Source organism: Carcharhinus amblyrhynchos, chromosome 19 (genome assembly GCF_965287045.1).
Source record: "Carcharhinus amblyrhynchos chromosome 19, sCarAmb.v2.hapA, whole genome shotgun sequence".
Taxonomy (NCBI): domain Eukaryota; kingdom Metazoa; phylum Chordata; class Chondrichthyes; order Carcharhiniformes; family Carcharhinidae; genus Carcharhinus; species Carcharhinus amblyrhynchos.
The window spans coordinates 16398233-16415313 of NC_137342.1; the positions used below are offsets into that span (position 1 = coordinate 16398233).

A 17081-nucleotide genomic window follows, 5' to 3' on the forward strand; every position below is an offset into this window, starting at 1 on the left:
ATGAATTGTGTCAGAATGTTTGATTTTTGAATATCTTCACTGTTTTCCAGAAGAAACAACAACAGTATCACTAACAACAACAACAACAACTGGCTCAACCATTGGCACCACAACTGGTGAGTAATGTCTTTTTTTCATTTGCATACTGGGAACAATTTTAAAATAACCTACCCTTTTCAACTTCAGCGCCCTCTCAATAGAAGCTTATCACTCCATTTTGTTCATGCCTGATCCGTTCCTTCTGAAAGATATAATGTAAAACTACACTCCGAGGGTGATTCTCCCATCCCGATGTGCAAGTGTTTTTGGAGCAGTGGGATGGGAGAATCGCATGATGGCCGTTTTGCGGGATTCGCACATGTATTCCTGATGCACGCGCGTCTCCCTGAACCAGAGAGCGGTCGCATCGGTACCGCACTAGAAACTGGTGGGAAGAGAAGTAAGTGATTTTAATCTGCTTTAAATGTCATTATTGGGCCCAGCACGGAACTTGCCAGATCTGATAGCATCTCCCACCCTGCCAGGAGTATTTTACCCCAGAGGGGGTTAGAGTATCTCCCCATGTTTGGAGCTAGCTGGAGATCCTGCTGGAGTGAAGGGGGCAATTGGGGGCCCCCCCCAGGGGGCGGGGTCAGAGGGCAGGGGGTGGTGCTCCCTGTTCAGGAGCACCCTGGCAGTGCCAGCCTGTGCCCCAGCACTGCCCAAGAGGCAAAGTGTCCATGCCAAGGGGGCACCACAGACATCAGGCAGTACCAAGGGGGCAGGGGCTTAGGGAGTGGGTGGAGGGGGTCCCATTGCCACTCTGCATGGGGATTGGTCTGGGCAGGAGGGAGGCCAGTGATTGGAGTGGGCTGGGGAGGGTCTGCCCCCTCCTGTTGTGGGGAGGGGGGGAGTGTTGGCCAGCAGAGGGGGGAGGGGAGGCGTCTTCTGTGGTGGGGAAAAATAGCCACTGCTGTATTGGGGTGGGCTGGACATCGGGGTGCTCCTGGACGTGGGTGGGAGTGGTTGGAACTGGCCCAGGAATTGTCATGGGGGCTGCGATCGGCCATGAGAGAGGTGCTGGAAGGGCAGCAGTGCGAGGGTCTCAGGCTGGAGCCACTGCGCATACACAGAGTTCTAGAACAGTCAAACACAGGCACGAATAGGCCCTACCCCTCCCTGGGTTGTTAATGATATTCACGATTGGGACCCCTGAATTGCACAGAGTGTGGAGATTCAAGTCTGAAGCTGCACTGAATAAACAGTTGTGATCTAGACCAGCTTTCCTGCCAATTCAGCACCTGCACTTACTCCCCCATATTTCATCATCATTTTTGCAGAACTAATGGAGTTTCCACTTATGTTGATACACCGCAAGAACAGCAAAAGAATTGTGTTGGTTACCTTGTTAATCTTGTACTGTGACAATGATTCTACACCTTGGGTGTCAAGATTTGCTGTGCTCTGTATAACACGAGAGATGTGGACACAAGTTTTGCTGTGCAGTTCATGGCAATCAGTTGAAATGTACACATCTGCCCATGCCATTTTCAATACAAATGTCCACACGTTACCCTTGCGCATTCCCTTACTGCCTCTCGTCCCCCTCTTTGAGTGCTCTCGCTGGTCGCTGCAGCATGGTTGGCAGAATGCTGCTGAGATTCAATGGAAGAGTTAGCCTTGAAAGACTAGTGCAAGTAGCGCTGGCCCTAGAAGGCTCAGCATGTACATCAGTAATATGGGCTGAGTATCTGACAGGCTATAGAGAGAGCACCATGTGGAAAAGGTGGATGAATCCTATCATTCTGAGAAAGAGTAGCAGGCTCATACAAAAGGAGTGACTGTCAGTAATTTGGAGTGTTGTCTCAGCAATCCTACTAATTAACCTGAGCACACTTTTCTGCACTGCTTGTGAGAACACGGAAGCCCCTTTTATACTCTGGTATCTGCAGCCATGATGGCTATCATCTAAGCGCTCTAGAATGAATGCAGGTTCTCTGACAGGCCTGCTGGTGCACCAAGCATTGCACTGTGAACAGCCTCCGCCTCCTTCTGCAAGTCACCCCATCAAAATCCTCACCCGTGTCCTCTGCTGAACTTGGAGGTGGGCAACTGCACTCCCCTTGTCCCCTGTCCTGACCACAGGCCGCTCAGTCTCAGCATCTCACCAATTGTAGATGCTGCCTCTTAGCTTCCTTCTAAACTGTATGTAACGCCTGTATCTGAGCAGGTGGCTGTGTATATGAGAGTGAGTGCTCATGCTTCTCCTCCCTCACTGTCTTCTTTCTTTTCTGGTCCCGGCACTATCAATGGGGTTTCTAGTAGTGTCAAGAGAAAAGCAGCAGACATGGGATGGAGATGTTCATGACTCTTGTCTCTAGATGTTTGTTCTGACTTAAAAGCAGGAAAGTTGAATTTTTAGCTACAGGTGTCTTTTTTTTGTACCCTCTCTTAGTCTCTACTGATCTGTACTTATTTATTGATGTCTGCATTACATCCTTGTTGTTAGGATCAATATTTGTGTGCACCAAAGTATGGCAAAAGTATGGCAAGTATGTTGCAACTGTACACAACTCTGGTGCGGCCGCACTTGGAGTACTGTGTGCAGTTCTGGTCCCCACATTACAGGAAGGATGTGGAGGCTTTGGAGAGGGTGCAGAGGAGGTTTACCAGGATGTTGCCTGGTATGCAGGGGAGGTCCTATGAGGAGAGACTGAGGGATTTGGGGTTGTTTTCGCTGGAAAGAAGGCAGCTAAGAGGGGATCTTATAGAAACATATAAGATGATTAGAGGTTTAGATAGGGTGGATGGTGATAGCCTGTTTCCTCGGATGGAGAAAGCTAGCACGAGGGGGCATGGCTTTAAATTAAGGGGGGGTAGTTATAGGATGGATGTCAGGGGCAGGTTCTTTACCCAGAGGGTGGTGAGGGACTGGAATGCCCTGCCTGCTGCAGTTGTAAATGCGCCTAGTTTGGGGGCGTTTAAGAGATTGGTGGATAGGTTTATGGACGAAAAGGGATTGGTTTAGATTAGTGGGTCAATGTTTTTTTTTTAAAATAAGACTGGTCGGCGCAACATTGTGGGCCAAAGGGCCTGTTCCGCGCTGTTATGTTCTATGTTCTAAAAGGCTGCAGTATTTCGGATTCCCACTTTCCCAAATCATAAAACCATAAGGCCATAAGATATAGGAGCAGAATTAGGCCATTAAGCCCATCAAGTCTGCTCCGATCATTCAATCATAGCTGATAAATTTCTCAACCCATTCTCCTGCTTTTTCCTTGTAAACTTTCATCCCCTTGCCTATCTATCTCTGTCTTAAATGCACTAACTGACTTGGCCTCCACAGCCTTCTGTGGCAATGAATTCTACAGATTCATCACCCTCTGGCTGAAAAAAAAATTCCTTCTTGTCTCGGTTCTAAAAGGTAGTCCTCTTTTTTTTATTCTGAAGCAGTGCCCTTCCCCACATCAACTTTTATCCAGGTCTTACAGTATTCTCCAGGTTTCAATGAGATTTCCACCCACCCCAACCCCCACTCCACACAATCCTTCTAAACTCCATCGCATGCAGGCTTAGAGTCCTTCAAGGTTCCTCATGCACCAAGCCTTTCATTCCTTGGGATCATTCTCATGAACGTTCTCTGGATCCTCTCCAAGGCCAGATACAGGGGCCCAAAATTACTCAATATTTCAAATGTGGTCTAATCAAAACCTTACTCTTAATAGCGTTTTTTCTGGGATCAGTGAAGAGAATACAGATACACGCATTTAAGCATCAAAGGAGACCTGCAACCAAGATGTTATAATTCCTTATTTTCTGATCACATCTATGGCTCATAAAATGAGCCTCAGGACAATACTGATCATTAAATTTCACAAATGTAGTGTTAAACTACTGATTGAGAGATATGCTCCAAAATATTTGAGCTTTTAAAAATAATTGTCATTTCATAACTTTGCAGATGAAACAAAATGAGTCAAAATGAGCTTTTGAAAACACCATAGAATTATTGTTATTATGTATGAAGATAATTATTATGTTTTCCTTTTATTTTGCAGCAATTCCTTGCAATGGTGTCTGGTCAGGCTGGATTAATAATCACACTCCATCCCTTCCAGTTGACACTACAGACTATGAACCACTGGATCCAATTCATAACTATGTGTGTAACTCTGCTACAGACCAGATTACTAATATTCATTGCGAAGCAGTCAGGTTCCCTGGACATCCATTCAATCATACTGGAGACAGTGTGACATGTGACATGCATAAGGGATTGGTATGCCACCAGCCAGCTCCTGATGCCTTTATCTGTATGGACTACAGGATTAGAGTTTGCTGTCAGCCAAGCAAAAGCACAACCCCTCCAATCTCAACTACGACTGTCTCCACAACTGCCACACCCGAAGAATGTCTCTGTGATTCAAACCCACCACGGAAGGTAACCAAATTCTGTCTAATTTCTGATATGTAATGCAATACTTGAGAACAATTATATTTAAAATAAGTGGATTGCTTTCTTTTACACAGCATGTTTGGTGTTGCACATTCCACATCTTCCCTATCCATTGTCACAGTTTGTTCACACCCTCAGTGATCTATCTAACCTGCAACTGAGCTTTCCCATCCATCATAAACAAAATTATTCATTTCAGCACGGTAGCACAGTGGTTAGCAATGCTGCTTCATCACAGCTCCAGGAACCTGGGTTCGATTCCTGGCTCAGGTCACTGTCTGTGTGGAGTTTGCACATTCTCTTCATGTCTGCCTGGGTTTCCTCTGGGTTCTCCAGTTTCCTTCCACAGTCCAAAGATGTGCGGGTTAGGTTGGTTGGCCTTGCTAAAATTGCCCCTTAGTGTCCTGAGATGCGTAGGTTAGAGGGATTATGGGTAAATGTGTAGGGATATGGGGGTAGGGCCTGGGTGGGATTGTGGTCGGTGCAGACTCGATGGGCCAAAGGGCCTCTTTCTGCACTATAGGGTTCTATGATTCTATTCTCACCTGAAATGCCTTTGATTCAACTCTTGGTTATTGAAACTCTCATCCATACTTTTAATACCTCTAGATTTGACTCTTTCAATACTATCCTGAATGGCCTCTGATCATCCATCTTCTATAAATCTGAGCTCAAGACATATATACACCCCCTCGCATCAAGACTTGCTCACCATACACCCCTGTGATTGCTGACCCTACATTGGCTCTTGCTTCACCAATGCCTCAATGATAAATTTTTCACCCTCATTCAAATTCCCTCCTGACACAGCACTTCCCATCACCACCTCCAGCTCTGCAACAATTTGCAATCTTTCCATTTCTCCAACTCTTGTCTGTGTCATACCCACAATGCCTTCATCCCATCAATGTACCTTTGGCTGTCTGGATCCCTGCCTGGGTTCCCCCAAAGCAAAACTAAGTGTGAAAATAGGAGTTTTCCATTTTCCCAGTACTAGAATGGATCTCTGGCATTCCAAGCATTGCAGATTGCCTAAGCATGGTTTGCTCCGATAAGTAGGGAGGTGGAACCTATTCCTGCCCGAGACACTGGCAGCATAATGCTGAGTGAGCTATTGCGTGTGTGCCGAGCTGTCAGTGCAGAGATAGGTGCATGTACATAAGACCCCTCCATTGTCAGCCTCCCACTGATCCCCAAGGAATCTTGCACTAGATCATTGTCCTGACCTGCAGCCCCCCCGATCACTGGCTTTCCACACTGCGTACCCCCCCCTCCCCACAACTGCCTAATCCCTGGCCTTCCAGACCACCCCTCCCAACCACCCGATCCCTAGCTTTCCAGACCACCCACCCTAGCCAACCCTGATCTCCCAACTCACCATGGCCAGCCCCAAGTGACTCATCCCTTCCTCCCCCACCGATCCCAATTGCAGAGTGGCAGCAAGTTTCCTCCCCAACAACCGATCACCCCACCTGATGGGCAGTGCCAGTTTGCCCCTTGGGCAGTGCCAGCCTGGCATCCTGGCATTGCCTAAAGGGCACCACCACTTGCTTCTGATCTCAAACGGTGAGAGGAGTCCTTAATAGGCTTTGTCCCCATTAATGGGGTCAGGATACCTGTTCCCTGTTAATGAGGAACAGTTGCAAACCCCACTACGAGGAACTACTCTCTGGAGGGTGGTGGTGGGGGGGGGGTGGGGAAAATGGGACACTGGCGGGGGGTGAGGGGGGCGGAAACGGGACACTGGCAGGGGGTGAGGGGGGCAGAAACGGGACACTGGCGGGTGGTGGTGGGGTGGGACACATGGAAATTTCCATATGATCCGCAGATTGTGCTGAAAAAAAACACTTGGCAGACGTGTGACTGCCGTTATGTTAGTTACGAACTTCGCTCAAGGCCCCATGTTCTGGAGCCGTGACCATGTCTCCTCAATCTCCTCGCTAAGAGCCTCACTAAAGCTTACCTCTTTAACAAGACTAATTTTGATCCCTCCTGATATCATTGTCAACTTTTGCTCAATGGCGTTTCTCTTGTGGAGCATCTTGAGGGTCATTTTTCTAGACCAAAGGTACTTCAAATGTGCATGTTGTGAGTGGTGCAGTTGGTGTATTTGGTATTGGAAGCAATGCCACTTGAATGCTTACTCCCTCCGCAAGCAAAGATGTAGCTCAATCCATCATGCAAACCAGCCTCCCATCCACTGACTCTATCTTCATTTCCTGCTGCCTTGGCAAAGTAATCAGCATAATTAAGGACCCCACACACTTTGGACATTCTCTCCTCCACCTTCTTCCTTCCAGAAAAAGATACAAAAGTCTGAGGTCACATACCAACCGAAACAAGAACAGCTTCTTCCCTGCTATTGTCAGACTTTTGAATGGACTTGCCTTGCATTAAGTTCATCTTTCTGTACACCCTAGCTATGATTGTAACACTACATTCTGCACTCTCTCATTTACTTCTCCATGAACAGTATGCTTTGTCTGTAAGAAACAAAAATTTCACTATGTTAGTACATGTGATAATAAATCAAATCAAGTCGCAATCATTTCTTAAACTCACTTAAAGCTATATTGATAGGAGATCCTGGCTTTTGGCCCTAAAACTGCCTACCTCCCAATGTTCACTTAAATCTTCCATCTTGCTTCTCTGCAACTTTGTTGTCACCCCTCTCTATGAACCCTTCTGCTATTGATGGTGAATAGGCCTACCAAATTAGGAAACATTGATACTTGTGCTTCCAGTGTATCTCATTGAACTGACAAAGGTCCTTGTTTGATTTATGTGTTCCACTTCACCATGACATGTTCGACAAAACCCGAGTACTAATATAGTGAACACAATAGTTGCTTTCCAAGATTCACTTCATAATGTGTGGCACGAAGGAGTCATAGAAACCTAATTAATGTGATGCCAAGGCTTCTTTGAATTGTTATGTTTAAACACTCAGATAGGAATTGTTTCTCTTTTCTCGCACAATAATGTGAAAACAACAACAGGACAGTTCAGCTAATTGGAATGCTTGCTAATATATTAATTTGTTTGCTACCCTTTCCTAGTGCAACGAAACATGGCGAGAGGGCTGTATAACCTTTACTTGTGTTATAAAGCAAACATATAAAATTACGAATGTCGCCTGCGAACAACCTGCGAAACCTAACTGTCACAGTGGGTTACTGCCCGTCAGTATTACAACTGAAGGTGGTTGCTGTGCAACATGGGACTGTAACTGTAGGTATCTTTCATTCCAATAAGAAAGATATTCGCATCGGTTGTGATTTTTTTTTGTCGGCAACTAAATTGCAATTTCTTTTTAATTTTAGGTGAATGTCAACTATGGGGAAATGATCATTACCGTACCTTTGATGGGCTGTCCTATGACTTCCATGAAAGTTGCGCATATGCACTTGTGCAAGAAATTGTGCCAAGATACAATTTTTCTGTGATACTTGACAATTTTCGTTGCGTTCCACAAGTACACAAATATTGCCCCAAAAAATTAATTATTAAATACAATGGAAATGTCATCCATTTTACAACTGGGCAGCCACCCACAGTAAGTATTGAGGTGTCTTCAGACATTCAGAATAACACTAAATGATTATTAACCGGTGTCAAGATTATGATTTTGTTCAATTATTATTTCACTAAACGAAGTTTGATGTTTGTAAAGCTAATCCAGTGAGTTCTGAGAACTGTGTTCGTAGTTCTCATCGATTGCTCAGGTGAAGTTGATAAAAGATTCATCCCCATGTTAGCTTTAAGGCTGCTAGCTGAATTTTTAAGCCCACATACTCCATCTGTGGGAATAGCAACTTGTGCCCAAAATACTGAGAATGTGATTTTGTGCCAGTGAGTTTCCAAGTTCAGATCTTGCTGCTCCCCTATTCACAACACCCCCACCCCCACCCCAGTAGGGCGGAGTGAAACACACTGCGGGACCTCAAAAAACCCATTTTAATACATTAGCATGTCATTAGCAATAATCATCTCCAGAACTTCACCCACTGTGCAACGCCGCACCTCCCCCCCTCCCCCCCCCCCCCCCCGCCCCGACCACCACCACCATCACCGCCATCACAATTGGCCCCACCAGATATTCAGTGGGATGTGAACCTGGCACCATACCCATGCCAACCTGGCAATAGATGTCAATGAGGATGGAGTGGGGTGTGGTAGAGCAGTGCTGACTCTGAACAAGGGGTTGGGACTGGGGGAGTGGGGGGCAGGGGGGAATCCTTGAGACTTCCACGGAGGGCTGTGTGTGTGGAGGTGGTGATTTACTCAGGTCCTGATCAGGGTCCCTGATCGCTGTGCAGCCAGGTTTTGCCAGTTTGAGCCCCGCCTCTCTGTATGATGGCGTAAAACACACTGCCCCTTTTTTTTCTGGCAAGTGCAGTAGAATCTTGATGGAAATACCACTCTGCCTTTTATTTTTGTTTTGGTAAGATTTCACCCAGTATCTTGGTGGTCTGAACTCTGTTTTAAGTGGATTTGGGTCCATAGCTCAAATGTGTATGATGGGGTACTAAATTCCAACGTCACTGAGATGCCCTCTTCCTATCAGATGGAATCTTTAATGGAATCCCTGGTCTGATTCAGTGGCATGATCTTTCTGGATTGTGGTGAATATTTGTATGTACAGAGTTAACTCTGTGTTGCATCCATCCATTGCTTTTTGCCTGCATGCGTAATTACCAACGCTGAAAGCCACAAGTAAATATATTACAATACTGACAACCCTTATCTCACATTTTTAAATGTCTGTGTTACGGGTTACTCTAGTTTTATTATGTATCATCTCTTTTATTTTAATTCAAATTAGAAATATGGAAAAGGCTAAATTGGATAACCCCCCCTCCCTCCTCAAAACAGGCATGGGAATTGCAATGCATAATTAACCTGACCTCTTTACAGTAGCACAGGCAGAATGCCATCTTTGTACTCTTGCTGTCATTCATCAGCCGCTGGTTAGCTGCTAATATCCGTAAGGAGCTCAAAATGATAACTGCCTGACTCTTCTTAAAGCTGGCCTACTCCTCTTGAAGAGGCACTGCATTGTCACATCAGATGCAGGTTTCAGTGTTCTCATTGAACCACAGATGTCTTTCACATTGCTCCACACTGGAGTTCATGTAGCAAAATTCTTCCCTGAACATCCGGTTGTACAGCTTTTAATTTAAACAACTTCCAAGGATTCAAGTTTATTGAGACAAACAAGGACAGTAATTCAACAATTTCTTTAACACTTCTAGTACCAACTCAAACATAAATAGTTGCAACTTTTTACTGAACTTTAACTCTTAACTGCATATTAACTTTACCTGAATATCAACTTTATTTACTGAAAGTAGATACTGCTGAGTTTAGGAAAAACATTGCCTATGAGGATGTGTCTAGGGCAGTGGATAGAGGAGAGCCGGTGGATGTGGTCTTTCTGGATTTTCAGAAGGCGTTTGACAAGGTACCTCACAAGAGGTTATTACAGAAGGTCAGGGGACATGGAGTTGGGGATAGGGTGTTAGCGTGGATAGAGGATTGGTTGTCAAATAGGAGGCAGAGAGTGGGGGTCAATGGGTGCTATTCGGATTGGCGGTTGGTGACTAGTGGGGTGCCCCAGGGGTCGGTGCTGGGGCCTCAGCTATTTACCATTTATATAGATGATCTGGAGGAGGGAACCGAGTGTAGGGTGTCGAAATTTGCTGATGACACCAAGATTGGGGGAAAGGCAAATTGTGCGGAGGGTGTGGAGAGTCTGCAGAAGGATCTAGATAGGCTGGGCGAATGGGCCAGGAAATGGCAAATGGAATTTAATGTTGGCAAGTGTGAGGTGGTCCACTTTGGTAGGAAGGACTATTACTTACGTGGCGTAAAACTGCAGCAGGCGACGGTGCAGAGGGACCTCGGGGTCCTTGTGCATGAGTCGCAAAAACCCAGCTTGCAGGTGCAGCAGGTGGTCAGGAAGGCGAATGGGATGCTGGCCTTCATAGCGAGGGGGATTGAATATAAAAGTAGGGAGGTCTTGCTGCAGCTGTATAGGGCATTGGTGAGGCCGCAGCTGGAGTACTGGTGTGCAGTTTTGGGCGCCGCACCTGCGCAAGGATATTTTGGCCTTGGAGGGAGTGCAGAGGAGGTTTACTAGGCTGATACCGGAGTTGAGGGGGTTGAGCTATGAGGAGAGGCTGAATAAACTAGGCTTGTACTCGTTAGAGTTTAGAAGAATGAGGGGAGATCTCATTGAGACGTATAAGATGATGAATGGGATGGATAGGATAGAGGTGGAGAGACTCTTCCTGCTCAAAAAAGACAGTAGGACTAGGGGGCGCAGCCTCAAGATAAAGGGGAGGCGGTTTAGAACAGAGTTGAGGAGGAACTTCTTCACTCAAAGGGTGGTGAATCTCTGGAATTCTCTGCCCGTTGAAGTCGTGGAGGCTGCCTCGCTAAATATTTTTAAGAAGCGAGTTGATGGGTTTTTGATAAAAGAGGGGATTAAGGGTTATGGGGAGAGGGCGGGAAAGTGGAACTGAGCCACGATAGATCAGCCATGATCTTATTGAATGGCGGGGCAGGCTCGAAGGGCTAGATGGCCTACTCCTGCTCCTATTTCTTATGTTCTTATGTTCTTATGAAATATCCTCGATGTAGAATCTACCTTCTGTGAAGCATCCTTCAGGGTACAGGTTCTCTTGTGATGGTTGGTCTCTGAGTTATTGACAATTCTCCACTTGCATCCGGAAGATTCTCTGTCATTCAGCCAGTGAATTGACTGGAAACCCCAATTGCCAATGGGCCAATCAAATATATCCAGAGTAGTGGCATTGGTCGCTCCAGACCCAACATATTTAAGGCCCTTAAGTGCATTTTGTTTACATTCCAATGCCTAGGTAAGGAACATTGTCACCAAACAATGTAAAGAACTCTGTCCTACCAAGGACAAACTGTTAAGTCTGACACCTTGCGTCCTCTGACAAGTTCCAGGCCGCAAGAAATCCTAGCATAGTGAAACAACAATTTTCACCAAAAATCAGGTTTGCTTGATTGAAGATCTTTCGGCATATTAAAAATTAAAAATCTGCAGACCATCAGCCACAATCCTAAGTGGATATAGTCTCTTGCTGAAAGTCCTTATCCCCTTCCTTCTCCTTCCTCTTCTAATAGTTTGTCCTATTCTATATTGCTTCTGCCTCTGATCACTTCTCATTCATGAGCTAATCCAAGGGCAAATCAGCTCTGGGGCAGTTTGTGCAGAAGTCTAAAGTCAGCAAAAAAACCTTTCAGACTTGCCACGCTGTTCATCTGGCAGTAAGGATACTCTAATAGCAAACAATAAAAGAACTTCACAGAGTAAATCAAACTAAATGTTTCATAAAGAAACTTCATTTACGCTACCACTTGGGCCACATCCTGGGGTACAAATGCGACCCACAATCCCACTTGTTCTCTACTTGTACCCAGTCAACTGGTCAGCTGACCACCACATCATTTTGCTATTGGTTACATTATAACTCACAACACACCAGGTAGACTGTTACAAGTCAAAGCAAGTATAAAAGGCTAAGACTTTTAGAGTTAAAGAAGCCTGCAAGAACAGCCTATAGAAATCAACCAAAAGTACACTAAGTAATTGATGATTCTTTAACATTTGTGCTGCTGTGAGGAATCCAAGGAGTGTTTGTCCCGCCATTTGACTTTACAGTCAGGTGCGTGAGGCTAAGAAAGGGTATTGACTGGAGTGTCCAAATAGTACTGTTGGCATCAAATTAACATTACACACAGATTGAAATCACAAATGTCCTGCTATGCATGCATCTCATGGGTGTAAGCTGTGGTGTCTAGTGCAATTTTTGGTGAAAGTATACGCATGTACGTTGAACACAGTTTTGGTCCCCTAACAGCAACCATAGCACCAAAACACTACAGAGCCCGATTACAGAGGAAAAACTCTTTCATGCAGAGGTAGGTGGGCACCTGGAAGTTGACGCTAAAATGCTCAATTCAATTAAAAGCTGCACTTGAAGTGTTCCCATTTGCATGGCTATGGACCAGATGCTGGAAAGTGGAATGAGAGTAGGCAGATGACTGGTCTCTTTCCTTTGTTGGCTAGTACAGACGTGATGGGCTGAATGGCCTCTTTCTGCATCGTAGCTTTTCTAATTTCCTAATTTCTGCAAAAGGCTTGATCACCAGCTCACACAATTTGATTGTTATCATCACTGTGACATGATTTGGGAATAAACTTCTCACAAATGGAGTTGTCAAATGATTTTTCATTTTCTCCTATAGGTATATGTCAATGGAGTAGCAGTGAAATTTCTATATCATGCAAAAGGAATTAACATTACCAAAGCTAATAACAGAGTATCCATTTTCATCCCTGACATTCGAACTACTATCACTGGTCACCAAAGGAATTTCAGGATTCAAGTGCCAGAACAGTACTTCTTGGATAACACCCAAGGACAGTGCGGTATGAGATATTATCATAATATAAGCCGTAACAGCATCAACAACACTCTCTAGCATGCTGTTAAATTAGGAAAACATTCCAATTGCTTCACTGGACCATTATAAACCAAAATATGACACTGAGCCACATTAAGAGTGGCAAAGTGGTTAGCACTGCTGTCTCTCAGTGCCAGGCACCCAGGTTTGATCCCCAACTTGAGTCATTGTGTGAAGTTTGCACATCCTCCCCATATCTGCATAGGTTTCCTCTGGGTGCTCTGGTTTCCCCTCTCACTCCAAAGGTGAGCAAGTTAGGTGGATTGGCCATACTAAACCCAGGTTGATAAGGTTGTTAAGAAGGCATACGGTGTGTTAGCTTTTATTGGTAGAGGGATTGAATTTCGGAGCCGTGAGGTCATGTTACAACTGTACAAAACTCTGGTGCGTCCGCACTTGGAGTATGGGTACAGTTCTGGTCGCCGCATTATAAGAAAGATGTGGAGGCATTGGAAAGGGTGCAGAAGAGGTTTACCAGGATGTTGCCTGGTATGATGGGAAGGTCTTATGAGGAAAGGCTGAGGGACTTGAGGTTATTTTCATTGGAGAGAAGAAGGTTACGAGGTGACCTGATTGAGGCATACAAGATGATCAAAGGATTGGATAGGGTGGACAGTGAGAGCCTTTTATCTCAGATGGTGATGGCTAACACAAGGGGACATAGCTTTAAATTAAGGGGTGGTAATTATAGGACGGATGAGTAGGTTCTTTACTCAGAGGGTAGTAAGGTCGTGGAATGCCCTGCCTGCAGCAGTTGTGGACTCGCCAACTTTAAGGGCATTCAAATGGTCAGTGGATAGGCATATGGATAATATTGGAATAGTTCAGGTTAGAGGGCCATTAGATTGGTTCCACTGGTCGGCGCAACATCGAGGCCCGAAGGACTGTATTGTTCTATGTTCTATGTTCTAAGTTGCCCCTTAGTCTCAGGGGGACTAGCTACGGTAAATGTATGGGGATAGGACCTGGGTGGGAATGTGGTAGGTGTAGACTCAATGGGCCGAATGGCCACCTCCTGTACTGTAGGATTCTATGATTCTAAGAATTAGGTTAAGTGACCCAAACCATAGTCAAAGAAGACATTTTACAAAAAATGTCTGAAAGGAGGGCAGTGAGATTGTGACGGGTTGAGGTAAACGGAGGAATTCCAGAACAACCAAAGACAAGGCCCCCAGTGGCTCGGTGGTTAAAATAGGGGATACTCAATAGATCAGATTTGGATGTACACAAGTATTTCAGAGGGTTCTAGGGAAGGGGGAGATAACAGAGAGGGAGATCTAAAGAGATTTTACAACAACAAGGAGAATTTGGGAGTCAGGATGTTGCTTGACAGGGTGTTGCTGTAAGTCACCAAGCACAGGGATGACAGGTGAACAGGATTTAGTGTGAGTTATGACAATAGCCCCAAAATGTTGGACCACCTCCAGGTCTATGGAGGGTAGAAGGTAGGATTCCAGCCAAGTCTGTGTTGGAAAATCAGCTCCAGCGATAATGAAGGCATGAGTGAGGATTTCAGCAGCAAATCAGTTAAGGCAGGTTGAAATCAAGAAGTGGAAGTAAGGAGCCTTTGATGTGAATTTCTGGTCAGAAACTTACCTTGGGTATGCAAGATCGCAAACTGGTGTCTGGTTTAGTTTCAGACTATTGTCAGGGAGAGGGATGGTGCCAGTAGCCAGAGTTTGGAGAGGAACTAAAACAATGGGTACGGTCTTCCCAGTATTTAATTGGGGGAAATCTCTACTCAGCTAGTACTGGATGTTGGACAAGGAGTCTGATCCTTTAGCAACAGCAATGCCAAACAGTCTGATAGTTTAGCAATAGCAATGGAATTGAGCGAGGTAGAACTAAACAAGTAGGCGCAACCAGAACATATTTTAAAAAAAAGTAAATGCCATGACTTCAGATGATGAGGCCCAGGGCAGCATGTAGATGAGAAATAGAAGGTGGCCAAGGATAGATCTGAGGGGATCATTTGAGATATCAATGGGAAAATGTGAAAGAAAGCCATTGCAAGCGATACTCTGGTTATAATTAGATAGGTACGAATGGAGCCACCCAGCTGAACAACAGCAGAGTCATTTGAAAAGGATAATATGGGGAACTATGTGACTGAGAGTGAGTCAAGCAGAATGAGCCAGAATAGCTTACCTTTGTCACTGCTGCATTGGATGTTGTTGATGATCTTGATACGAGCTGTTGAAATACTGTGGCAGAGCCATAAGTCTGATTGATGGGGTTCAAACATGGAGTTCCAAGAAAGATGGGAATGAATTTGGGAGGTGACAGTGGATTCAGGGGCTTTTGGAGAGGATGGGAGCATATCAATAAACTACACGAATTACAGTATTAATTTGATGGGGGATTTCAAATTGAAAGAAACATTGCACAACATAATAACATGATTGGCTTTTTCCAGCAGCAAAAAGCAGCACAAATATACTGGATACATACTTGTTAACCTCTATGGATCACAGATTGATGTCTGAAAATTTCTGTCTAACGTTGATGACCAATGGAAATTGATAAACTTGTGATTTTAATGCTTTACAATCACTTGTCAGCTTCTAGTACTTTTTTTTTCTGAAACTTCTCCCTTCATATCATTGTAGTAAGCACCCACCTTAAACTTCTCATTTGAGTTTGGCCTTTAAGGCCTTTGTAAAAGTCAATTCTGGTTTAAAAAACATGAACTTTGCGCCAATAGTGGAACAGATTCTGCTCACTGACAAACTATTTCCATCTCGCAGGTACATGTACTAGAAATAAAAATGATGACTGTGTAAGGAGGAATGGACGCATGGAGTCTCCTGACTGTTGCCACAGAACTGCACTTGACTGGAAGATTGATGATCCCAAAAAACCACATTGTCAGGCAATCCCTACAAACGTACCTTGTGATGCACCTCCTACCCCCCCATCATGTGAATACGGGAAAACAATGTGCGATGTCATATCGGGAAAGTATGTACCGTTTTCTGTCATTTCTTTAAAATAGATAACAAAATCTATCCAGATCTTCATTTCAAATAATTATATACATGTATATATCTATCAAGCCAATAAGTGTTTTTTTGCAGCCCCCTGGAGATGGGCAGAAAATTGCGTAAAATACTGGCAGAAGTCACCAGGAAGGGAGCCCGATCAATTTGCCCGTCAACCTCTGCTTTATAACAACCTGCTGATCAGAAAGCAGGCAGCCTATTGACTACTTAACTGACCAATTATCTGCTACTTCCCAAATCTGCTGGCATTTTACTGGCTTTGGGACAAGGGGCCACCTCATGCAGTAACGTTGGAGGCAAAGCCAGGTGCTTTCAACTGTTGTCACAAAGCTGCATTTGACAGGAAGTTTGATCCTAGTGAATCATGTTGTCAAGCGGCCTATAAATGTACCTTGTGAGGTAGCTCCTATCCTTCCACCATGTGAATTTGGAATTCCCAGGAAGAAAGGGTACCTCCTATATGGCCGCTCCATGACCCATGCTAGATCCCCTGACTGCAATGGTCAACATGTCAGCTGTGCCCATTCTAATCAAGATGTGCATCCCCTAACCCATACACAGGACAATAAATAAAAATTTTACTTTTGCTTTCAAAGGTACCCCGTGATCTAGGCATCCTCTGCTTCTTCCTACAGCTTCAGCAGCACCCATGTTTTATTAGAGACAAGGCTGAACTTACTAGGTGGCAGGCTGCGGCCCTCAATTTTGCAGCTATCAACAGGCCACTATTGGTAATATGCTGCCTAGGCTTTTAGTGCCCACTTGCACAAGATCTGGTCCTGTGTTTGAAACATAGAAAATAAAAGCAGGAGTAGACCATTACATAGAAACATACAAGCAGGAGGAGGCTGTTCAGTCCTTCAAGTCTGCTCCACCATTCATTATAATCATGGCTGATCATCCAACTCATTAGCCTAATCCTGCTATTTCCCCATAACTTTTGATCCCATTCACTCCAAGTGCTATATCCAGCCACCTCTTGAATAAATTCAATGTCTTGGCATCAACTATTTCCTTAGTAATGAATTCCACAGGTTCACCACTCCTTAGGTGAAGAAATGTCTGCTCATCTCCGACCTAAATGGTCTATCCTGTATCTTTAGACTGTGACCCCTGGTTCTGGATACACCCACCATCAGGAA

The 17081-nt window shown here is 44.8% G+C and overlaps 1 protein-coding gene across 1 annotated transcript in view; it reads left to right on the top strand.

Moving 5' to 3' along the window:
* Positions 1-17081, top strand: part of LOC145355597 (uncharacterized) — a 138691-nt gene that overhangs the window by 108661 nt on the left and 12949 nt on the right. The window contains exons 91-96 of the mRNA XM_080207848.1: positions 51-116; positions 4038-4420; positions 7495-7666; positions 7759-7991; positions 12719-12902; positions 15685-15898. Coding sequence (XP_080063974.1) covers positions 51-116; positions 4038-4420; positions 7495-7666; positions 7759-7991; positions 12719-12902; positions 15685-15898 — 1252 coding nt within the window. The remainder of the gene's footprint in view (positions 1-50; positions 117-4037; positions 4421-7494; positions 7667-7758; positions 7992-12718; positions 12903-15684; positions 15899-17081) is intronic.